The sequence below is a fragment of the Stigmatopora nigra genome, chromosome 4 (assembly GCF_051989575.1).
Source record: "Stigmatopora nigra isolate UIUO_SnigA chromosome 4, RoL_Snig_1.1, whole genome shotgun sequence".
NCBI classification, from domain to species: domain Eukaryota; kingdom Metazoa; phylum Chordata; class Actinopteri; order Syngnathiformes; family Syngnathidae; genus Stigmatopora; species Stigmatopora nigra.
Window position 1 is genome coordinate 8,066,268 of NC_135511.1, and position 26,306 is coordinate 8,092,573.

The 26,306-nt window shown below is 37.9% G+C and overlaps 1 protein-coding gene across 1 annotated transcript in view; it reads left to right on the forward strand.

Moving 5' to 3' along the window:
* The window catches only part of commd10 (COMM domain containing 10), a 29,402-nt gene extending 3,419 nt beyond the window's left edge, over positions 1-25,983 (forward strand). Inside the window, exons 7-8 of the mRNA XM_077715290.1 lie at positions 25,636-25,695; positions 25,778-25,983. Coding sequence (XP_077571416.1) covers positions 25,636-25,695; positions 25,778-25,816 — 99 coding nt within the window. The 3' untranslated portion in view covers positions 25,817-25,983. The remainder of the gene's footprint in view (positions 1-25,635; positions 25,696-25,777) is intronic.
* Positions 25,984-26,306: the final 323 nt, after the last annotated feature.

Genomic DNA, 26,306 nt, shown 5'->3' on the forward strand with positions numbered 1-26,306 from the left:
TGAAAAAATGCTCATTTTTAAGTGTAGGCTCAAATATGAGAAAAAGGAGAGACCTGGCCTTCATGCTTCTACAGAGGGTGCTGTTGTCTCATAGTTGGTAAAGCGTGCTGGCCCAAGAAAATATAACACCTTTTTATTGGTTAGGGTTATTAAGCATCCATTTTTTCGGTGTCATATTCACTAATTGAGCATCCTGCTATCTGCGGGAGTTAAGTGTGCAAAACAAGAAGTGGCTATAAAATTGTACTTTAATAGGAGTTTTAACCCTGGCAGGAGTTGGAGAACATGGCAGAACTGCACACGCCAGATAAATAGGACAAGAGGGAGTAAAATAATGTCGGCCTGTGTGGTATTGATTGCTTGGTGCAGAAAAAGTTTGGAAGCTCTGCCATCTGAACAGGTTCTTGCTTCATTAGTAACTTCCCTGAGGAGGTGAAGGGAGGAAGAGAAATACCCGGGTGATGCCCTTCACCAACTGTACAAGGCATTCAGTCTAGCTACACATGTCGAACTGAGTACAGGGAAGATGATTTATTTTGGATATTTTTTTATTTTTAAAAAGAACAGCCTCTCAGAACACAGAAAACCAATTTCCTTTATACGACCTTACAGAAATGTTTGAAGGTGCTTAAGATAGCCACTGCTTTTATCACTACTACAGTATGTACTGAGAAGGATGCTGAAAGCATGCACATATATACATACATATTTACAGTGAGGAATGGAATGTGATCACTAGTCGATATACATTGTGCACCCCTAGATTTGTAACTTGCATCTTGCAAATGTCAGAGTAGGGTCATTGTGCACTCAGTATAAAGTTAGCCTGAAGTTCTGTGGAGTAAAGCGTCCGTTTTATCGCATGGTACTTGTTGCACTCGAGCATGAATTGTAATTTTCAAGTGAAGGAGCTTTTTATAAATATAGCCTCAAGTCGTCTGGCGTTTTGGAAGACTTAGAAAAACATATGGATATGCATGAAAAGATCCCACAGTATGGAATGTGAATGGAAAAAATGGAGGTTTAGTAAAGGATTTGTTTACATTTCCCTGGGGACGAGATGTAGTAAATGAAGTAGGCAGTGAATTTCAATATGAACTCTTAGTAACAATGGCTATAGGGGGACCCCCCTCCCCCATTTGTCAAAACAAATCCGTCTTTCAATGTGCATTGAAACAGAAACCCCACAATCTCAATATGCCGCATGCAGTGATTGGCAATGAATTAGAGTAATCAAACATTAACATTACGTGCCCACTTCCTGCCTGTGTTGGTTGTTGTGCAGGTTTTTACATTTTAGGTGTCATTTTCACTTTTATTTCACGCCAATGAGCTTGAATACCGACCGCCTGTATTCTTTGGCTGAGGAAAAACATTCAAAAGCAAGGCGATACAAGGATTAAGCTAGAGGATAAAAAAACATGTAAACAAAACTTTTTTTTTTTCCAGTGTAGGTGTATGCTTTGTGCAGTACTGCGATTCCCTAAATGGCATTTTTTTGGCACAGGGTTAAGCAAAAAAAAGCTTTTAGTAGTGAGAACTGGTTTTCCCACATATCAGTTTTCATGCTGAAACCTCAACTTTGATGACACTAGCCAAATTAGGTGGGATTTTCAGGCTGATTCAGACTGGGTCTTTTTTTTGGGTCAATTACCTTAACGGAGTTTGTCAGTATGAAGCTTGGAATTTGTCAAATCCATCTGCCTTAAAATATCGCTGTAATATCCCTGAAGTGTATCCACCCAATTCCATTTTGATTAGTGAAACTAGAGGATTTATTTTCTTTGCCAGAGGTGCTTTTGACTGAGGATATTAAATATATATATTGAAGTTAGACCAGAGTACCACTACACCATCAGTGATTCTGCTCTGGAATGTTGTGTACTTTTAATAGGGTCATATGTTTTCAAAACTTTTCATCCATGTAGGCCACTAAAAATATTTGCACATGTATTTATTTATTTATTTATTTATTTATTTTAAACATTGGTTAACACTACTATAATTTTTGATTCTGGCTCTATTTGACTATGCACGCCATTGTGTGTTTTACCCTCTTTACTATCATGTCAATAGTGCAATTCAGAACTTTTTTGAGGGTGAGGAGACATTCTTGATACAGCAGATGAGCTATACAAAGCGATTAGCTAATGTAGATGATGCGATTAATTTGACCCTCTAATCAAATAAGCGAATGTCTCCAATCGTGGAATCTTAATCGCATTTTAAATACACACAAAATCCTGTAATTACCAGCCAGATGTGTGTTGTTCAGCCTAAATACACCAGGAAACAATTCATAACTACTACGATGCACTTTTACTACCAAAAAAAAAAAAACGAATGTGATGACAAGTACTTAAACTTGAGTCCATACCTCACATGTATGTACTGTATATAATACTTTACATGCAGTCAGTTTGTCTTCAATTGCAATTAGATTTTTTTTGGTTTGTGATCAAATGTTCAAAAATGAACTTTTCTCAAATACTGCAGCATTTCATTAAAATATCGCAACAACTTTTCAACCATTTCACTTACATTTGGCCTATGAAACAAGGCATTCCTGACTACTGATGTGATACTGCTCATAACACATTTTTTATGTTTTCTTAGTTGACATGTTGATTTGTAGTTGGTCTTGGATCCCAAGAAATGTGACCAAAATTTACCCATTTTATAGAGCATATTGCCATTAACATAATAATAGTTCTCATTTATGCTTACCTTTACGTACCAGGGTTGTAATATTTTGCATTGCATTTTTTTTTCAAGTCCAATTGCTTGTACAGGATACAAATTAACAACACGACCCTACACGTTTGCATTCATTACCTTAGTAAAAGTGTTGGTGTGTGCAAAAAAAGTACTAAACAGTAAAATAGACAGACTGAAAAAAAACCCAGTCTCACATAAATTAGGCTCCCATGGGAATAAAGGAAATGGCAACTATTTATTAGATGTCTTTTCTCTGTTTCTCGATGTGAATTCTCTCGTTCATAAATAGATCTGAAGCTGAAAGTTGTCCACAGCTGTATGATATTTCTTCTTGAAATTAGCACGAGTCTAATAGCAGCTTTGTGGTTAATTGTGATCATTCATTCAAAGTACCTTCATTACTTTTGAATGGTTTCTCTATTTTGTCGATGAGAACTGATTGGTCTCTTTTGATTCGTTCACATTCGCATTATTCTACCACTCAACTTCTGTTATTCAATCCTAAGTAATTTATGACTGAGGTTTCTTCTTTAATCCTTGCTTTTCTTTGTCTTCATGTTTCAAAGTCTTGTGTCAAGCTGTCCCCGGTTGATGTCTGAAATATAAGCCCAGTAGTTTCAGTTTAAGAAAACCTCGTGTTTTTCTTTCCTTTTTTTTGGTATCAAAGCTTTCGACATGAAAGACTGTTTTTCTCATTGTGATTCAAATGAGTTCTTTCTGTTCTGCTTCTGTGCAATCAGGAATGGATGCTTTTTCTATGTGATTACACAAAAAAACTTGCATCATCCATCCACACATAGAGCTTTATAAGTCACTGTCATGAAGGCTGAAATTAAACAATCTATTTAGACTTCTCCAAAGGGGTGATGTCCTCAAGCATCTCTTGAGTTTCTACGACTGCCTGACATATTAGGATGCCGGGTTTTGTTTTTGAACGCAGCTCAATCCAAAGCTGACGTAAAGACAAGCTTTTGCCTCCTACACACACTTGTCACGCAGTCCTGATAAACAAGGCTTCCCCTCCAAGCTTTACGTTCCTTTTTGAGGGATTACACAGCTCCATCAACATATCGGAGAGCCCGTATATAAATTCTACCACTTCCAAAATCCTTTGCACTTAGTCGCCCACCAGCCGGCAGGGACAAAGGCCGCCTTGTTTTAACTTCTACTTGCCTTGCTCTACATGTCCCGAGATTCTTTGTTGCTTTGTGTGCCCGTCTTTTTTTTTTCTCTTCCAGGGTCTCTCCTCTCTGTCTTTTTCTCCATCTCTCCCTGATCGTTTCCCACTGGTGATTTGTTTTTTCTCCTGTGGGATTTGGGATCCCATTCATCGGCAGCTTATTGTTGGGCTCTTATCCTCTTCAACGGATGGGCCCCGAGAGTAGAATGGGTGACTGTGGACTGCCTCTCGCTGTGCTCCTTGTCACCCAAGTTCTCGCTCTTTGCCATGCGATGATGTCATGGCTTCACTTTGCATGGAAGAGAGGGCACCCAATTGATTCTCTCTCTCACTCTGTTACATACCCTGTATATCTGCCCCCATCCCTTCAGACCCCTCTAGCCAACTCTCCCATTTTTTTTTCTAGCCAGATCCCTTTGCAGTTTCCTTGGCCTCTCTAAAGTCGCCTTGGGGATTTGGGGATGTTTGGGTGTTGTTTAGTACATCCACAGTACAACACTTGACACCTACGAAAGAATGCTACCAAACCCCCAAATCCAGCTCCATTTAAATCGTATTGATTTAATGTCTCTCTTAAATTTCCACCGCAGAGGTTTTATATCTATTCTGCCTGCATTGTCTACATTTGCTTTGTCAAGTTATCATTAATCCCCTAAAAAGATGGTGTCGTTTTGCCAAACCCCGTAGCGATGATAAGAGAGTGCTCAAGACTCAATTTTTTCCTCTGTGTGTCTCTTTTTCTCTGTCTCGCATTACCGTTTTCTCTATTCATTGGAGTTTATTTTAGAATAGGTAGCCTGGCTCTTGGCTGAACTATGCAGGGGTGAGAAATCAGCTTCAGCTAAAACAAGGTGCTCTGATTGCAGAGGCATGGAGCCAAATCACGGATCAAATCTGTTCTTTTCACCGAAAGACTCAGGGACACTTGACGTCATTGAAATCAAGTGTGCATTTCAAACCCCCTTCCGGAATATAATAATACCACATTTTATAATTAGAATGTTATTAATAATAATGAAAGCGAGTAAAACCACACCCATTAGCTTCAATTTATCTGTATCCGAACAGTTTGAGAGCACTCCTCCTTCTCAAAGACTTGACATAACATATTGATCAAATCAGTTGCCGTTATAAAAATAATAAAAAAATCAAACTAAGGGACTTTCCTTTTGAACTCGTGGTCATAAATAGTGGTCCTCAAACATAAAATTTATGATGAGAAGATACATCTCTCTGTGAATCAGCACAATTGCCACCAATGGCTTCTTGAACCCCTTGCGAACTCTTTGATGATAATCGTCTAGATAGTACATCAAAATATGTTGCATATGCAGATTCAACAACTTATTTTGGCTCATTTTATCAATTCTAACTATTATGGCCCTGAATGTGACACATCGCTACAAAGCATTCATCCTAATTATCTACTGCTTGTCCTCATGAGGGTAGTATCAATAAGAAATAGCGTATCCCAGCTGACTCATTGTAGTGCAAAGGATGAAGGGGAAAAACAACAACATTTATGGTAAATATTAACTCTTCTGTTTGAAAGAAGATATAAAAAAACACATTCAAGGGGATGTAGGAGAAAACTAGAGCACCCAGATAAAACCACATTGCAGTAACAGTAAGTAGAGATTTAATTTGTCTGTATTTAATTTGCCTCTGCATCCCAATGGGTTCTACAGCCTGTCTATGCCCTACACATGACCTGGTGGATATTTTTTTATGAATGATCTTACCTTCAACAATAACAAAAATAAAAAAATGACCATACCAAGTATTATTCTGAAAAGAGAAAGCTTTAAAAAAACTTCTAAATTGTAATATGAAAGGGCATGTTCCTTAATCTAAAAACAAAATTCATCAACCGTCATCATTATCAATCAAATGCTGTTAAGAAATGCTGTTTGAATCTCAAGGACAGTCGTAAAGATAAAATGGGAAAAGAATTACATTGCGACAAAATGTCGAGGCGCTCCTCCTCCAGCCCTTACTCTTAAATTCTTTCTTGTATATGAGAGCCCCAGTGTCTACATACCTTAGGGGCATAGGCCGGCTGCCTTGGCGATGTTCGAGCTCGTCTACATAGTGAGGGGGAAAAAATGGGCCTTAGCTGTGAATAGCAGCCGTTACTCGTGTAGTGTAGCCACAATGTCTTTGCATGCTCTCACATCTCAGTTGCCCATGACACCGTCAGGTTCAGCCCACTCCAACCATGTGCCAAGCAAATATATTTAAAATGCTTACTTCTTGAAGATGCAGACCCCGACTGAAGGCCTTAAGTGGCACTTATGTGAGAACCTGGCGCACCAATGACTAGTTAGGGGTAAGGCAACGCTTGCTGGCTAGATTCTGCTTTCTTTTAAGTCACCCAACTCACATTAACAAGATGAATGCTTGATGTAGCTTTTTCAGACTGTTTTTTAGTCACATAGTAGAAAACAGATTCAGAAGGTCAACAGTGTTTTTAGTAACTGCCACAAAGTTTTGGCAAATCCTGTCTGTTTCAACTGTTGCTAGGTATTAGAAATTGACTCTCAGTAGTGCTGTAATTGTGGCACACAAGGATCCTTTGGAATTAAATCTAAGTTTAGAACCTAATTAGACCATATCTTTTTGGTTACTTGCGGTGGTCGTTTCAATAGGTACTTTTTGGCGAGTCCACTCTCAATCTTTGGGGAATTTTGATTCAAGTATTGCCATTTGGTGACTGCTAAACAAGGAATTGTTGCTTACATGTAATCAAAAAATATATGATAAAATAAATGATATCCTCAATCAATGATGGTAAATGATAACATTTACTAGATCCCAACCAATCACTGTTCCATTCAAATGTTCCGATATTATTACTATTTTCAGAGGAGTAATACATTATACTTCTCGTTATGAGAAAAAGTAATTTTTTAGAGTAACTAGTTACGAAGTAATGCCTTATACCCAACACTGATCGCTGAACTACTTTCCAGCAACATAAAGTATTGTTTTTGCATATTATTTAGTTGTTAATTATTTAACTGGATAACCAAAAGCAGTAGTAGCAATACTGAACCTACTTTTCGGTTTGCACGTTGCACTGGGAGATAAAAGCCCATGCCAATAGTTGTTTGTGTCACATATATCATCTTTCATTAACAATGAATGAATTGTTAATGGGGCTATTAATTAATCAATAGAGGAAATGTCGAAATTGAGGCCTCAAGAAGGCTTTTGACAGTGACAGCAGGCCTTGTGAAAGCCTCATAACGTGCGGATAGCATGTCAACACTGGAATCAAATATCCCCATGTGTTTACGTGAAGCACAACATTATCATTATAGCTACAGTACACATGAGAGATAATCTAATTTTCCTTTGTGGATGATCTACCGATACAAACATCAAGTGGTAACAGGTATATACAGAGTTCTTTTCAAGCTTGTTTACCTCATCCCTTCTGTTTGATGATAATGTGGGTCAGAGGAAAGCCATCAAGACAGAAAAGGGAATCTGGCTTGTTTCTTATGTAGCTGTCAGCTTGCCCGTCACTTTGTTTTCTCATTTGTACCATCAAAGTATGAAAAACTCTTAGTAGCTCAATGTTTTGTCTGAAGATTTGATTCCCGTTGTCAGTCCCCATGTAGCTTGTTTGATGTGAGCTGAACAGTTTATGATTTTTTATTTAAAGTTGGCTCAATTAATTATAGAGCGTGACAGTTGCTCAATATGACATCCTGTGGCAGGGCAGTCAAACTGAAGACTGCATATTCGTCACAACAATGCTATCTTAAACAAGAGTTGTACTTTGTCTTAGAGAATGAGATGATGTTCACTTATTGTGGTTTTAAAAGTCGGCCTAAGAAATTCAAATGGCAAGGAATGTGTAATTCTTCTGTGGCCTCAAAATTGAATGCACCTTCATCAGGATGCATGTTTAATTGTACTAAAATAGAGCAAATAATTCAACACTTGGCATCATAATTTGGTTACATTACAAGGTAACTTTTCCATAGGCTGAAAAGACTATACGTAACTGTGGATTGAAGTTTATAGAAAGATAAAATAAAATCTGGTGCTGATTCATATTCAGGACTTTCAAATCTCAATCATATCTTTTTTTTCATCGTGTCAGGCTGAAGTAACAAACCTATCTTGACAAAGTAAGAAGTAGAAAGTCCTGTTATCTGTTTTACTTAAACAAACAATATACAATCTCAAAGTATTTATACATTACTTATTTATTATATATCATTGCTTCTTCTACTACCCTCGCTTTTCTTTTTAGGATTTTTGTGCTGTGTCAGCTGCTCTACTGCCGTTAAAAACAACAGCATATGTTTTCAGTTGACAGTCTCGAGAGGCTTTTTTGTTGTGGCTCTCGCCCATAATGTCCCCAGGTGTTAAATCTGGAGCCTGTTCAAAAGTATAGTTCAGGGGTGATGATAATAACGTAGACAGGAAAACCGGCCAGGTGCATTTTCTGATAGTACACGTCATATGTTTTGCTTTTGTCCTGCCCAAACCGTGATAGGAGAGTTTTTCAGTCGGTAAGCTCAACCCTGGATCACCTCTCTTACTGGAGATTTGTAGAGCAGGGACATCATAGGTACTTTCTTAATGGTAATGATGCTGTTTTTCTTTTTTTTAAATGCCTGTACAAATTGAATAATGGCGGGTTCCGCTCTATGTGGCGGAAGTAATATTCTGAGACCATTAGATAGGACTTTGACCAAACCATGCACGGCGACTGATTCCGTAATGATATAGGAACAGATGAATAGGCATTTTGTTATCATCTCCATTGTCACATCCCCACAACCTCTGCCTTCTATTACTGTGCTAATAATAGACATGGTCCTTATCAGCTCCATCATTGTCAACATAGCAAAGAAAGGAAACCAGCTGGCAGTCCAGTTCTGACCAAATTCTTATTATAAATGTATGAAGTAACAGATGATGAAGATGATTCTAATCGAGTATATATTATATCCCAAATGGAATGTTTAGATTATAAAACATTTGTGCTTGGTCGATGGATGGCTTTCATCAAAAATTAGAGCTCATTTGAAATTTGAATGCCACTCACTTCGTATAAATGGACTAAGATTTCCAGCCAATATATGCCGCTAAACACTCACAAAATCAATGTAAAAATACTCAATTATTTAGTGTGGTATTCTGTTACTATTGCTCTCTCTATTTTCTTGATCAATAGGATGATCTGACATTTTGGGTGTTGCAGCCGAGGAAGAGTTAGTTAGTAGAAGGATTACAGTACAAATTAGTTCAATTACTCACTGCATATATGTGTATATATGTGTATATATATACATACGTATATATACACTTATATACATATCTATATATACACATATATACATGTGTATATAAATATATGCAGTGAATAATTGAACTAATTTGTACTGTAATTTATCTACTGTGACCTAGATTTATTGTTGTCTACTTACAAGGATTTTATGTTTTCTTGAGTCTTCTTTGCCTTGTTGCAAACTTCAGTAAGTAAATCATCCAAAGAGAATACCAGTGTGTGTTCTTTTATGATCCTTTTTGTTTCAAGTGCTTTGGTGACATTTTTGTCATCTATAGACAATAAAAAATGTTCTTTTATAGGTAGGTCTCAGTTGTTTAGGAATTTTACAGTTTGAGGCAAGGATACTTTTACTTTTGCCTTTTGAATAGCAAGGAGTGGCCCCATTTGTATTTTTTTTGGTATTGACTAAGAAACTTTTTGTTTTTTTTAAATCAAAGTGGGAGCAAGGTCCTGGAAGATGATGTGTATAATCATAGAGGTGCTACCATACAAATATGAACCATGTTTGAAACCGATTCTGGAAACAAAGGGTCAAAAAACCCAAAATCTTGTTTGTCTTCTCTTGTATTTGACAGCCAGTACACAGAATGCAAACCCAGGAAAATAAAGTGCGTACGTTAACACAAGGTCAACGCGTGGGTGCCAATTGTTTATTTTAAGTTGAGTTTCTGCCAGGGATTCCTCGACAAGATAGTTGTAACAGAGGAAGGTAGACGTTGGAGGAGGAGAATGTTGCTGCATCAAAGCTCCTACTTTCAAAGCCTGAATCAATGCCTCCCTCTAGCAGGTGTAGATGCCTTGATGGTTTGCGAGGCCAGTTGGAGATTAGCTGAGAGTTGACAGATTTGGACAAAACGGCAGGAAAACAATGAAAGATGGCTTACTTGGGGAAAAAGGAAAAATAATGCTTTCCTCTTGTAGTTTCATCAGGCATCATCTTGACAAGAAACTCGTTACATTCATTTGTGTTGTTGTTTCGTCTGCAAACCTATGTTTTTTCTTCCTTTAGCAGCATTGACATATCTACTACCGAGGTGGGTTATTGTGGTCAAAATCTTTACCCAAGCAAGAGTATTACTTTTATTATTAATATTCTATAAACATAGAGAGCTGTATATGTTCAGTGTGTGTCCTTCCCATCGTTAAAACCGATGTCAGTTGAATCTTATGTATTTGACAAGTTCAGTTATTTCTTTCATTTTTTTCTTTCATTGATGTTCAATCAGTGCTACCCAATGACAAAAAAAAAACATTTGGCCATGGTCTATAAGCTCTTGAAAAAACTTTCCTTGTCTCCTATGAATAATAGAATGAGAGTGTTAAACCACAAGGTGAGATCTTATCAAAATGACAAGCTCCTCTTTTGATGATTTGGCCTTTTAATCTGCGAGACAATGAATAGGTGTGTCATGGGTCTCAGAAGCTTGGCAGAGGGGTAACTGATGCCATTATTATGTCATCAGCTGTCAACACTGGCGTATGCTTGAGATGCTAGTGTGCAAATATTTATGAGTATTGCATTGCTTTAGTTCTTTGACTCATTCCCATTTAGCTGTCCTTTGAGGTTTTTCAAGTTTTCATTTTGCTGTAATGCTGTATTTATTTTAACATCCAAATGAAAATTGAATTTGTATAACTCATAATTTTTGAAATTCAAACACTAGGCAGCAAACTCTGATACTGATTTAAACTGCTTCTACTTCTATTTCGAGAACAGGAACCATGTTTTTCATTAGACCAACCTGTATAACTCAAACCTTAATATATGTATGTAAGAAATAGTAGATTACTTTACCAATCAGAGCCCCTGTTGCATCAGTAGCCTTGAGTGACCACATCTATGAGAAAGAGCTATCAAATCAGCTGTGCTCCAATTTGCCAATATAGCATTGCCCTTAACACCCACCCACATTTTCCTGGGGCTATGTCATTTCAGCCATTTAGACAGCTGAATGTGCCAGCTTCATCAAGGTGCTCAGACTTTGCCCTTTTTAATAATTCACCACCAAATACGCAGGGTGGAGTAAAGGTTTGTGTGTAGCAGCTTCCCCTACAAAGGCGTGTTTCTTCTAATTGGAGTGACATGCAAGCCCCTCTTGGTGATGCCTAAATGTCATTAGCAAAGGGGCCAAATGCCACGTGCTGTTTGAGGTTAAGTCATTTTTTTTCCAAATGGGATTGTGGGGAACGTGTTTCTTCATGGAAGGACATGGATGATGAGTTCCAACAATTGTTGGTACCAGCCACTCAAACACAAATTAAACACGTGTACTACATTCTTCGTGTTTTGCTATTTTAGTTGTTAGATTTTTTTCCACTCCTGGTTTCCCCACATTTGGGTTTAGGCTGTCTACTCCACACATCACTTCTCAGTGAGTTTCAGAAACATACTGTCTTACACAGTCCCCAGATCTGAATAATACTACACTTTCTTAGCCACCGTTTTTCACTTGCTAATTAGAGATTATACAAATGCTCAAGCTTGTAGAGACATAGGCGTGTGATGCACACACACGTATAAACATGCAAATACACTCACAGTTCCACGGAGCGATTTAATTACAAAGTCTAATTCTTTCGTAGTTGTAAATTATTTATAAGGCATGTTGATAAAGTCACACTGACCTTCTGCTAATAACACTCCTCCCATACACACGCACTGTTGTAAAAAGTACAATGTTTTGCCCTCCAGCTGTGACTTAGTACTGTCTCGAGTCCTTGATGGGCAAATTTATTTTCGTTTTAAATACGGTGTTCTTGATTAGCAAATTAAATGGATTGTTCAGCGTGTAAGCAGTGCATTAGGGTTGTGGTTTTCGTACTAAGCTTTTGAAATTCTCTCATCTCTGGATTCTTGCCTTCAATTGAAATGGTTTGATATAAATGATGGCCAATGGCACAGATTAGACTGTATGATCTTTGCTATTCTCTTACACAAATCAACATGTTTTCCCTATTTGGAAACTGTACACAGTACAATGGTATAAAATGACAGCTTGTCAGTTAGGACAGAAGGCGTCAGTGGTAGTGGGCGTGGAGAAATAATCCTTATTGTTCTGTGGTAGAAGCGTCAGTTCCCACTTGGCCAAGTGGGCGTCGTTCGCCTTCACATTTGTAGGATTTAGTGCCATGTGATAATGTAAAATTGTCTCAAACACCTCAGCCGAGATGTGGAACCATGCATCCCACAGGTAATTTCAGTGCCATCCTTTCATTAGCGTTTTGCTAGATACAAATACACAAGCCTTTTGGATTTCAATTCACATATACCCAAATTTTTGTAATGTAGGAACTAAAGATTATGTGGGCGTCTTGAAAATGGATGAAAAAGAAATCATGTTTTCTAATCTGATTAAATACAACAAAAAGTGTAGCCTGTGGAGATAATCTGCTTCCAGTACCAAGCTTTGATTTTTAGTCTTCTTCTTTTCGTAAATAACTTGGAATTTATCAAATCAAATGCTGCTGACGTCACACAATTCTTAATTAAAACCAAATAGTATTAAAAATTACAGCTTGTAACATGCACAAAAGTTGAAAAATCAAATCGCCCACTGCAATGCATGACATCGGTCCATCTCACAAGACATGTAAGTCAGGTACAGCAAGCAGTGATTAAAATGTACCTAACTAAAGCTTTACTAAATGTATTAATGTAAGGGTTAAGATTTTTCTCCAATCTGCAATCTACTATTCTAAAATGTGTAAATAGTTTCTTCTAGACTATTTGTTTGTTGCCTTGGAGATGAAGGTAAAATGATCTTAGTGACGAAAGCCAATGTGGTTATCACACCTACAGACCCTTAGCTTGTCGAAATCTTGCATGTCTTTACATGTTTTGTCCCCCTTTGCTTTGTCTGTAACCTTCTCTTTGTCTGGGCCATATTTGTCTCCTAACATGACTCATGCCACATTGTCCATTATTAACTGCTTTAAAGTGATAAGCACTATCAGAATTTTTTCATTCAACCTTTTTCTGAAGTGATAAATGCCACTGAGGAAAAAAAAAACTGGAAATGTGCATCATTCTTCATTTATTCCTTACTTTTGAGCATATGCAGCAAAATTGATTGGTTGGATTTTATGTAACCTTTATTTGGAAAAAAACTGATATCTTGCAAACTGCGCCCAGTGTAAACATATTAGACCTATTTCTTTGTGACAGTTTTGAGAAAGTATTGTTCAGCAGAGTTTAAATACTAACAGAGGCTTTGTTGGAAATCGACTCCACTCTCAAGTTGACTTTTGCATGAGGCTTAAAAACTGGAATGTGTGCTGGCGTTTGATTTTGTATGCTTGGATATGCGTGTTGGCCTCATTGTGACTGCCAGAGGGCTGATAGCAGGGAGTGGGGTTTACAGTGTACCCTCTCCGCAGCCTTGCTGTAGACCTGGGAAGCCTCGATAAGACACCCAGACTCTAATGCTGCTAAAAAGACACATAGAGAGCGGAACAAAAAGATAGGCCTGGGAGCAGGAAGACTGGAGGAAGGTGTAGATGGGCTGAAGAGGAGGTTAAAAATAAAACTCATCCTCTCATTGGGCGTTGCTCCAAACCATACACTTTCTTTCTCTGCCATTACATTAAAAATCCTTACAATCCTTTTAGTCACAGCTGGGATAGGGAAGCCCTCAAAGTGAAGACAATTACGCACAATCTGGTTTTAAGGGTTAATCTTTGTTGATGGGTTTGAAATTTAGTTAAATCTGTCTAACGGCATTTTTCATTCTTGCCAGTGGCCGTTTCGTTGACTCACTTTCTTTCAGTGATGTTGCTCGGATCTCTTGGGGATCCATGCTACAAATCCCTAGGGTCTCTAACCCACCAGCGCACACTCCAAAAAAAATGTTTTTTTTGCTCACATAAAAGCACATTAAAGTAAACGTTGCATTAGGCCACATGAAAAGAAAAATAAAGTTGGTTGGGAAAATATATTAAAAAAAATAGTACAGTAAATGTCAAATAAAATAAATGCTAGAAAATTCGTGCTTGGCTCATTCTGAAAACTGTTTACTTTACTTCTGCAAAAGATGTTACAATGTTCTTTTCAGATTACATACCTCACATATCTAGTATTCTGCATAACCTTTTTATACAAAATGTGAGCTACCTGTGCAAACCAGTCAATAAGGAGGATTTGGTACTATGGTGCCACTTCAAACGTCCAATTCTTGTTGTTTCTGCCCACTTTACAAACACTAAAAGAGTGGTCACCGACTCTTGTTTTCGAGATCACCAATGCAGTCCCTTTTCCATATTTCCTTTCTCTGACCCCTGGTCTAGAATATCTCAAATTAGATGGCTCCAACATGAAGTGATATTTTTCCTCATAAATCACAATATATATAGTTTATGCCTTTGACTTGTTAAACGGTGCCTTCCAGTAATGGCCCCTCACTTATTTCTTCAATATGATGTCAAAGTTCAATATGGAACTACATTTCCGCTGAGGCACTTAAGTCGAAAGAAGTTATCAATTTTTGAGAGAGATGGCACACCACCTTCACATAAAACATGAGAAAGCCTTTCACAGACATTTTCCTCTTCTAAGCCTGATGAGCTTCCTTCTGCAGAGTATGCTCATGACCTCGAACTGCCTTAATTTTCTGAGTCATCTTGAATTTAAAAGAAAGGCAAACTTTTAAAAAGAACATGCATGTGTTCCAAAGTGCTACATTCTGTGATTTAATCAAATTTTAGTTTCATCTGCCATCTCCAGAAACCAGTATTCCGTCACCCAATGAGTGAAAACCAAATCCTAAATTTCCTGAACATATTCATAGTTCGTAGTCTTCATGATCATTTTTTCAAAAATATGCACTAATTTAAATATGAACACTTTAACTAAATGCTGGTGTAACAATTGTATAATTGTTTTAATATGAAACCAGGATATGACGCATGGCTAATGGTATGTTTATATGTTGAGAATGGGTGTTCCTAAAAACAGGGGTTGATGGATGGTGGAAGGATCAGGGTGAGAAGCAGTTTAAAGGTCTACAGTGACGACGTTATTTTGAAAAGTGGTTTGTTTTTGATTTGGTCATGAAAGACAACATAATAATAGTGGAGTATGGATGACACCTGAAGCTTCTTCATCCCTATCACTCTCTGTTTACTTTTTCACACTTCAAGGATAAAGTACAATCTAAGATATCATAGCTTTTTTCCCCTTCAGTAAGATGTTGAAAGAAGGAAACAGAATCTAAGCTACCAGACTGTGATGAATTACATCTATGCTCTGAGCCTGAATGTTATTCCTGGAAGGAATTGCTTTTTTAACATGCACATTGTGCATCTATTGGACTTGTTTAAATTTGACATCTACTTTATTTGTAATGTGACTTGTTTCAGATAAATGTAATTAATATTTTGCTCTATGCTAGCAATATCAAAGTGATGCCATCGAATTCTACATCCCCCTTTGCTTTGGTTGCATTTTGACACGTTCTATTTTGATGTTGGGAAGAACTTCAGACCATTAAATAATGTGCATTTGAAGTACATTATTCCGTTTTAATTTGGATTTCAGAAAATAGTTTCTATACTTTCAGCTAAATAAGGCTATCTGACCTTTAGATTTAATCAAGATTACCATTTCTTTCATTTTCTTAGCCCTCGGTAGGGTTGACTGCAACCACCCATCCTCTGGGTAACAGCAGTATCTGCACCAAATAATTTTTCATTTCAGAAAAAAATGCACATTCAACATAGCTTCCGGAGACCTAAAAAAGGTGACAATGTGATATCATTGCACGTTATTGATACAAATTAGTGTGAGCCCTTGCTGTTTTGAGTTCACTTTGGAGCTCCAGGGCCGACACCTAAAAGAGAATGCAGGCTGAGCAGCAGTGGCGCTTTCACGTGCAAAAGAACCCCACAGTCCAGTTAGAGCTCATTATTCTGCGACTCAGTGTTCAGTGTTGTGTTATTCCTGCAAGCAGTGGACCTTTCTGTACGGGTCATTTGTTATTAAAGTCCATCTGCCAGTCTGTCAGTACACCACTGCCACTTAACAAGTGTTCCTCTAGTCTTTGCAGTACGTGGACTTGTGAATCTAGTGTTTGATAAGGCGAACTCTTGTTAACTTGGGCTACCATTAGGAAAAACACACAGTCAGGTTGAGCCCTGGACATGTCTTCATCACTAATTTAATTTCTGGCCTCGTCCTCCAGATGAAAGGCTAGGCTACATCGAGGTGAGCAAACTGAAGGTGAAAAAGACTTCTAGTTAGTTAATGTTGCATAATTAAGATCAACTTCTCACTGATATTCTTTCCTGTGAAATTGAGGATTTTTCATTCCTCTGTATAGTGTCTGAGCCATGCATTGTGGAGTTGATAACCCAGCCAACCTTTATGTAACCATCACTCATCGGGATGGCAAAGTGTGATATCTGCTTCATAATGTTAGACTGTGCATAAAGAATGATTTAATGTGATCTATTTTGTAGCAATAGAATTTATTAGCAGATACAGTAGAAAATGAAGAGAATAGGTTAAAATGAGACATCCTATAAACCAGTTGAACTGAATATTCATCCCGAGCTCTCTGATATATAGTAATGCACATGTAAACACCAAATTAAATTCTTGCCGTGTTACAATGTCAAGTAAAATGAAATCAGTGTTATATTTTAGCAAAAAACCTGAAATAGATGCACATGATTTTTTTTACCGCAGGCCTATGTAATGATTGAGCATGGTAAATTGATATATACTGTACTTTCAGATTTTATATACAACTGTTTTGTTTTGTCTCAATTTGATGTGAGAAGCTGAACATAGAGGAAATTCTAGCTTCTTTTATGGACAAAATAGATTTTCTAATCAGGCACTGGCTTAAATAACTGTCAGGTGTTTTTTGGTATTCATTTTATGTAGTAGTTTTGATGAATGATAACTAATTAGAGAGCTGGATAGTTACATACATTTTTCCTTACTGCTTACAAATTCACTATTCCCAAGACAAAATTGAATTGCCTCCTTTTTCCTCAACTTTGATTGAATCCTAACTTGGTTGGTACTTTTTTCCAGAAGTATACCTAACATAAGTCTTTCTATTAAATATTGAACTGTGGTTTTCATCTACCCTGCTGGGCCTTGTTCACCAGTAAGTGAACTGACAGTGGGGAAATCTCCTTTTGCATCATAAGCCAGTCTCAATTTAATATTACCACAAGTTTTGGTGAAGATGCTGTAGCCCTCGAGTCTGTTTAGCTGGACACGGAAGTGAGCACAGAGAATGAAGACTGAGGCATGTGGAAGTCTGTCCAGCATATTTATGATCCAAGACAATCAGAATGAATTACTTGCTAATTTTACGCTGTACATTATTTTTTTTTTGGGAATGAGTTCATCATATTCCCACCACTTATCTTTAACACTTTCCTTTGCCAGTATTTTAGACTGTGAAATGGAGAGTGTTTTTCCCCCCTTCTTCTCTCTGTATGTTAATGACACGCTAATCTGTTCCTGAGCGGGTGCCTTAATGAGGCCGACGCGCCCCTCACTCCGCTGGCTAGCGCCTGTTAAGCAACCATTATGGAAATAACTTTGTATCATGCATCGGTCTGGGACTCGACTGAAATGTATGCCTTATTTCCACTTTTAAAGTTTTCCGCTCCCACTTTAACAAGGCCGTGGAGTTCCTCCAAGGGATGAAGCGGTAGATAAACAAACATGGTAATGATGAGCGCGGGGATAGGCTTTGCACTGTTCTTTTTAAAATTCAGAATGTTGCTTGTGCTCATAAATTAAGAATCTTGGAGAGGTTGTTGGTCATAGAGGGCAGGTGACCCAAGTCAAGCATAATGCAGGGCACTAGTAATAAATCGTCTGATTTACTAGGATGGACTGTTTAAATTGAATCCCAAGATTTGTGAATCCATCCTCCCTTCCCCCACTTTTTAATGAACGAACACCATTGTTTTGATCAGCGAGTATCTGGTTCAATTGCAACATGATGTTATCTTGCGAGGTAGTAGCTACACTTTACAAACGCAACTTGGTTCAGATAGTAAATGGCATGATTTCTTTAGAGCTCTTTGTTCCTGGTCAGTAGTGCACGCAGAATTTCGTTTTGTTTACCAAGTACAAAGTGGACTAAGATCACATGCCTCTTAAACCTTTTTATATTCCTATAAAACGTCTCCTGCTTTGACTGAGAAATTTGAAGAGCATCAACGTGCCTTTATGCACTTCCTACAACGTTTTTTATTTAAATTTATCTAAAAATTGCAAATGAATGAGGTAAATCGGACAATACCTTGAAGTCCAAGGTGTGATGGTTTTGTGTTCTCAAGCACATCTTAGCAAACCTGGGATAAAGCAATGATGGTGGGTCGTGGCTAGTGTTACCAACCGTCCCTGGAAAAATGGAATCATCCCATTATTCAAAAGTACACGCCGTACATTGAGTTCACAAGGGACGTGCCTTTTCTCGGATTTTCATGGGATTGGAAAAACTGATTTGTAGTATGAATACTGGTAGGTTGCTTTTTAAGAATAGATAACATTTTTTTTGCGTTGTAAGCACATGAGCGAAAATGAAACTTCTGATAGTATATCTGTGTAGGTTTTTGGATTAACCAATTGCCTTGAATTCAAGGCTGTGTAAAACTAGTGGGAGTTTAAAAAATGTCTTGCACTTTGCAGCTCACATTCAATTTATTGCTGGGGCTGAGACTTCATGATGATGAAAACAGGCCTGAGCCTTGACAGAAACCGCCTTAAAGGTTCCACTTGTATTTAACAATTTAGGGGAGGGTTTTGTTGCACATTTTCAAGGCCGGCCATCAGTGCAAAGGTTGGTGAAGAAAGCAATTTGCCTGATATTACATATGATAAATTATATGGTATTTGTTTATCTTAGTTTGAGGGGGGTTTGTTATGTCTAGGCATAGACTAATGGGTTTAGATTATAAATCCCTTTTCTCTTGCCCAAACTCAGATTGGAGCTCCAGTTCAAGTGGGATAATAATGAGGCCAATAAATAAAGCATAGTTATCTTTCATTTATTTTCTGAACTGCTTATCTTCACATGGGTTTTGGGAGTTGCTGGACCCTTTCTCAGCCAACTATGGGCACTGAATTTGGGCCAGCCAATCACACTTGCACTCGTACATAGGGGCAATTTACAGTGTCCAATCAGCCTACCAAGCATGTTTTTGGGATGCGCTAACCACTTGTCCACTGGGACCGGCATTGTTATCATATCAGATCAAATTTCTTCTAAACCTTCCTAAAGTGTCGTATACTAGCTTTATCAGTCCCAGAATTGTAATGATCAGCATCAAAAAGTGCTGAATATATTGGACACTATTTCGAGTCTCACAGTGTCCTATTAAAGATTAAAAAAGTGCCAAGTTTTACATTATTAAAAAAGTTTAATGATTAAGTTCATAGTGCTGGAGTTTCTGTAGGCAAACTCTGTAGGAAAGTAGACCTAAAGAGCTTTTATGACTATCAAAGGAGGATTGGTGCTTGTAAAGCCACTTGCAAATGTTCACCCAGAGCATTTGTCAGATGACGCATTGCGGACATGCAGACAAGATGTCTGACATGACCAGGATTCTGTTTTTATTCAACTTTGACCACATGAAGACAGAGTGGTTGACGAGCTGTCAAATTTCCCTTCGGAAGGAGGAAGGTTTCCCATGTGGGTGACGGAAAGGTGAATGGAGGGAGAGCAAGTCTTTGGGAATTTGTCAAGAAAGTTCAAAGTTGTTGCTGGTTTCATTGAAAAAAAACCCTTGGGGCAATCTGAGTGTATATTTGTTGTATAAATATGGACTGATTAAAAAGTTCCAGGACTGATGTCACAACAGATACAGTATATTACAAACCCATCCTCAATTTCATATTGGACATAAATGAACAATTCGGATGTCAAGAATCTGGGAATAGATTTTGTGGTTATTATATCTCATAAACTATATATTTCATCTCTTATAATGAACCAACAAACCAATTTATTTGTCATCTGAAATTTCTTATGCATATGCATCATTTGCTATCAAAAGAACGGTTTCAGGAAACCTGACTGCATAAACTTCATGAAGTTAATATATTTCTTTCATGAAACTCAATTAATCACTTTATTTCCATAATAGAACATCAGGTGTTTTTTTTAGGCTTGACCAGTCCTGTGGGTTGCTTGAAAATGTCAATAATAACAAAAAAGACTTCAACTAATTTCAAAAGTCAAATGTTTATTAGTTAAGTTGTTAGTTAAATATATAGCGACTTTGTATTTGCTCCGGCTGATGGACCATGAAGGACAAAGGGTAAATTATGTAGCCACTACTCCACAGGAGGAAAAAAAAATGCGGAGTGTTGTTCAGGCATGCCTGGAGGCAGCCTGTGCATGTATCTGCATCCTTGGCTTTCTGTCTTCCTGCCTTTCTTGTCCTGAGTAACTCAGTGAGTGCAGACAATTCCTAGCTTTGTATGTGTCCTGCTGTCATGCTGTGTACTGTACTGAATGGGTTCAGGGGAACAAGGCGTGTGAAAATTCCACCCTACCTAGTGACATCCAGTTGTATGCAAGATGGAGCATGAACAACCCACAATGAAACAAGCACAGACTTTCTTGGACAATACATTACTTGTTGATTCTTTATTGTTCTTTTATTTCATTAACTGGGAAACATAATGAGGGAATTAATGGTGAGCTCACTCGCATGCAAAAGCACTTCTGCCATCTTGCAAGAACATAGTTACAATGTAACAATCTTTAAATCAAATTGTATTTTTTAACTATAGAAAACAGTAAATAGTAAAGAAGGGTTTTCTAGTGCATTTGCTCCTAAATTGTATGTTTTGTTATTTATGTCAAGTCTAGGCTGTAATTTGTCTTTTGCTCAAAGCCTGCCATGATAGGCTCCATCACCCCACAACCATGACAAGGATGAGTGGTGCGAAAAATGAATTGATTTTATTTATTTATTTATTCATTTTCATATTGGTCATGTTAGATGCTGGATACGGATGTGGTAGTGTTAACCTCAGTGGAAAATCGAGTCATGACACCTCAACACAGGATATGGTGAAGTTTTTAATTTGAGAAGTGACCTGATACTTTGCGGACGCATAGTCAAATGACCTCTGACCATGGACATGCTCTAACTACGCAGACAGGACACAGGTGGCCTTATCCCGGGGCGGTAAACCCAACAAACAAATAGCAGGATGTGATTTGTTTAGATCCTGATTGCAAGCTTTTGTTCATTAGAAAATCAAGACACATCTCTCGTTGAAATCATTTACTGATTGATCTGATCGTTTTCAAGGGTTTATTTAAATGGTTCCATTTTCAAATGTGGTCTCACCATACAACGGGCAGCAAATATGAACATCACATATCCACCTGCCGTCTAGTTTTTTTTTGTTGTGTTCTGTGCTCTTGCTTCCCTCTGCGTGTACACATATGCCCTGTTTTTCCACTAATTGGTTCGCTGTATTCATGTGGGAATAGGCAGTGGGGAAATGGGAGGTAGATGCAGTCAAAGCCAACGCCTAACTAAATGGCGGTGCACAGCTGGGTTATGGATGGACAGCTCAATGATGGCTTGTTAAAACAACCTGTCACTTAATGCATGAGGCGAAGCAAATCTGCAGCAATAAAGGAATACATTATGCTAGAGTTCATTCATTGTGATTGTGGCAAGAATAGTGGGTACAGCGGGGCAGAACCACCTTGACGTAAAGAAAGACCTCCAATCATTTGAGTGCAGCCTACAGGCAGTGATTGTGAAACGGTGTGCAGGGTGACAGGAAGCAGTTCATGGGCAGTCAGTCATTGCAGCTGTGTGTTTGCGTGCGTGTGTGACTTTGTGCTTAATTGTGGTTACTCATGGATTAGATTTAATTTTTTGTTCTACTAACCATTTTGTTTGCAAGGCATAGGCCAAGGAGAAATCCCTACATTATGTTGTGGATTCAAGCCTAGCTCTTTCAGTGTTATGCGTGATGAGAAACGTTCATTCTCTGTTGCTTACTAGTAGGTGCCTAATCCATATGAACTGGGAGGGTTTGCGGCGAATGAACGCCTCCAGCATTTATTGTATATATACGACTAAAAGAACTTTTTATGTTTTGCTGTATTTCTGAGCTTAAGAGCTTTGTGCATTGATACAGCTTGTCACATCTCATCAAATATGTGTTTGGTCCATCTTTTTTTTTTTCTTTACCATTGTTACCAAGTACGATTTAATTACCTCTCCTGAAGTATAGCAGATTTTCCTTTCCTTTCTATGCTTCTCAGTACTGTTTCACCTTTTTTTTTGTAAAGTAGAGCTAGTCATCAAAGAGGCTGTCAAAAATATAATCTTATAAAGACTTTTTTTTCGAAATGGAATGTTCAAAGCCAATTTATTCCCAGATATTTTCTTAAGTAAAAATAAATAAGGAGCTGTGCTAACCCTTGTTCTTACTTTTGTCAACTAATATCATCATTTGAAGTTTAAAAAAAAGTTTTTCTTTATATTAGGTTTTTAAGCCTGGAATTTAGGTGATGTAGTTAGCGTTTACGCTTGCGGGTTCTACTTTTTAAATACAGAGTTTGATTGACACTTTCTAGTGTTTGGCTTTGACAGCCCTCATTTGTTATTGTCGACAGGCTTTCAGACAACGGCTGACGGTTTGAGGTTCAGTGTTTGTCATTTTGTGATGTCTAATACAGCGTTGTGGATAAGGGCACCATTTTTTCTGGCAGTGTCTTTTCACCAACAGCTCTTATAGGCTGCTTTTCAGGCTGGTAAAGGCTCACAAGGTCATGGGAAGACTAAACATGTCACAATTCTTTTCCAAACTATGGATGTTTGCTGCACAATGTTGGCACAATAAATCAATAAAAAATTCTCCAATTGTGAATTTCCCATTTACATTAAAGCATTACATTAAAAAATAAAACAATTACATTTTAATAATGATTTTAAATGGTTCTTTGTAAAAAAAAAAAGTATTTCTCAAGCACCAAATCATGCAATTTGTGGTGATCAGTTCACTCTTGTTTGTGCGTGTGATTTTGCAGTGCAGGAATCTTCAAAAATGGTCCATAAGGGCCGCTGTGGGCCCTGGTTTTCTTCCCAACTGATCCAGCTCAGACTCAATAACCAATCGGTTTTCTGCTAAAACAAGCAGCGCCTGATTGTAATCAACTAGTTCCCCTTGTAAGACACCTAATTGGTGAAAAGGTGTAGTCTTCTTTGGGTGGAATGATATTTTCCAGTTTGGAGACCCCTGCAAGTTGCGAGTCTAGGTACATGGGACTTGAATTGTTATCATTTCAGAGTCTCTGTGAAGCAGTGATTGTCTAAATGTGATTTTATGAGTGAGTCTTGAGAGAACTGAAGAACATTGAAAAAAAATCCCCAGAAATGTAGAAGAGACACTTTAAGCACAAGTCCACCAGGCTTCCCCGAGTTACATACATCCCAAATTATCACCTGCGAGTCTGTCGGTGCGTTTGACTTTCGTATAATACTGCTGTAAGTCTTTCGTATAATACCGTTGTAAGTCTTTGGAAAATATATACGCAAGTCAGTGTAATGCCATGTGATGTGTGCGTGTGTAACTGGTAGTCGAAGGCTGCGATGATGAGCATGACGCGTCCTATCCCCATTAGTGTTAGCCTAGATCTGTCATTGCCTTGTTGCGTTCCTCCTTGGCAAAATCCCAACCCTTGAGGAAAAACGAGATGAGGCAAACACAAACGCCCGTGTGCGTTGTATCTTTCAAAGACATCGCTGTCTATACACACACCCAGCAGTGCCTGAGTAGTCTAGCCAGACTCTTATCGTCAAACGTTGTGTAAATGTGCCAAATCTTATTCGTGTCATTGTAGGTACACTACATTTTGTAAGACCAGCATGTCACTTATTTTTTCACACCGTTAACCCAAATTGGTGGCTCTCCTCTTTTCATCATTCTTGTAAAACATCAATACGAGTGTTCTCACCAATCTCATTTTTGCAAGTCCAGTCATACACCACGGCACAACAAATTAATAAGTAGCCTTACACAAACTGTCCTTGCGGCGCTCCCTCTGCAATCGCTTAATTCAACTTTGTCCTACATTTTCCCTCTGCTGTGCAGCCAAGAGTGAGTTGGGGGCTTTGATAAAGAGATAACATTTTCTCCCCCATGCACACTCCTTTTATGAACTTTTGACATTGCTTCTAATTAATATCTCTGCCATTTATTCACTGTGACAGGCAGTCTCCCAGCGCCCTACCACCCACCTAACCAGTCATTGGGTTTCAAGCCTAGAAGCCATGTTTGGTTCCTAGGCTTGCAAACTACAAATGCTGAAAACTAATGTGTCATATGGTGCAATTTCTTTTTATTTTTTATTCGTGTTGGTCTCTGGCCAGCATTTTGTTATTTTTATGGACAATACTTAGGGTGCTCTTTAGCTTCAAGAGAGCATCCTACAATTTGTATTAGATTGGTCACCTTTCAAAGCTCCTTTGACAAGGAAGAAAGCTTGTGACAGATTTATGACATCCCACATTGTAGACTTTTTGTTCATTCTTCAGTTTATATGGTGTGATGATGGCACCTCACTAATGGTCTGCCTTAGTTACCACCATTAAGGAAGGTTATGTTAGTGCGTAACTGTCTTCAGGAAATCAGGCCTAGTAGCTTTAGGCAAACAATACCCTTTTAGGAAAGAAATTTGAAAATGTCTAGCTTCAATCCTTACATTTTTATTTTCCACGCGCGTCCTGGTATCTGCACGTGCCTTGAATACCCTCAAAATAATAATTACCAAATGAGTGATAAAACAGTAATGCTTCAGAGGAAATGTACGGTTTTTATTTTGCCCAATTTGTTTTTGCTTATTGATTAAAACATGATGAATATATAAAAGCTTGAAAAAATGAGGATTGCAATACACTCACTATTTTGAGATTCCCCAAAAGTAGATTTTTAAACAGGCAAATCTATCTCAGTTACATACATATGCAACAATATTAACTCAGTTTTGTATTGTTACTTTGCTGTTAATCTTCGCCTTTTGGATGTACAGAACTGATGCCATATTATGAAAAATGTTCAGAAATAATTTTTCTTGGTCTCATTATTTAATTTATTTGGATAGGGATGTGTAGACATTATATATCCACTCTCAGGTTAAGAACTATACTCTTTTTGAAGTAATAATTTTAATCCTGCTGTTATTTTAAATTCACATACAAAAATGATGTGAAAGCACATGCGGTTGTAGCTCTGCTGTCAGTGTATTTTCAAACACAATGATAGATGGTGAGTTGGAGGCATGCACATGTTGACCAGAGAGCAGTAGTAATAAATGAAGGTTTTTATGGTACGTTCTAGAAAATTGTCCAAATGTATGACGTATTACTTCTAGTAACTTTTTGTTGCCTGTATTCTCTTGTGTCCTTCTGCTTTCCCAAGGTCCAGGAAAATATATTTGTTGAGTTTAACCACCAGGAGCTGCTTGAGTTCTACAACAAGGTCGGTTTACATCTGCGTGTTTGTGTGTGCGTGTGTGGATGGCACGTCAGTCCCCCCTTACTCAATCTCTTCTTTCTTACAGCTTGAAATTGTACAAGGCCAACTAGATTCCCTGACTTGACCATTGTAAAACATTCCCCCTCAGATGCTTTGTAATGTTTTACAGACAGTTTAAAGGAGTTTTGTACGGAAAACAAGAGAGTCCCTGAAAAGAACACACTCTTTCTTCATCAAATCATGTGATGAGTACAACTTCTGATGTTTATCAATAAACACAAGTCTCGCAAATATGTTCCTTTCTTTTAGTCTTATGACTAAAAATGACAGGCAATCACTTGTCATTTGTGAGGAGGAAAAAAGGCTTTCAAATATGAAGAGGAAATCAATGTCCAAGTACAATTTGGGAGGAAGAATAAGTATTTTTTTTCAGCAGAGATTTAAATCAGATGTGGAAGTGAAAACCAAGTTTTTGAGGGTAAGTCTCAATATTTTCCAATTTTAAGAATAGTTGATCTTCTAGGAAATGTGCGTTTGCATGTGCATTTGTGCGTTAATACTCAGTCCCTATTCTTTGAATTCCCACATTTTACTAACGATACTATCAATGCACT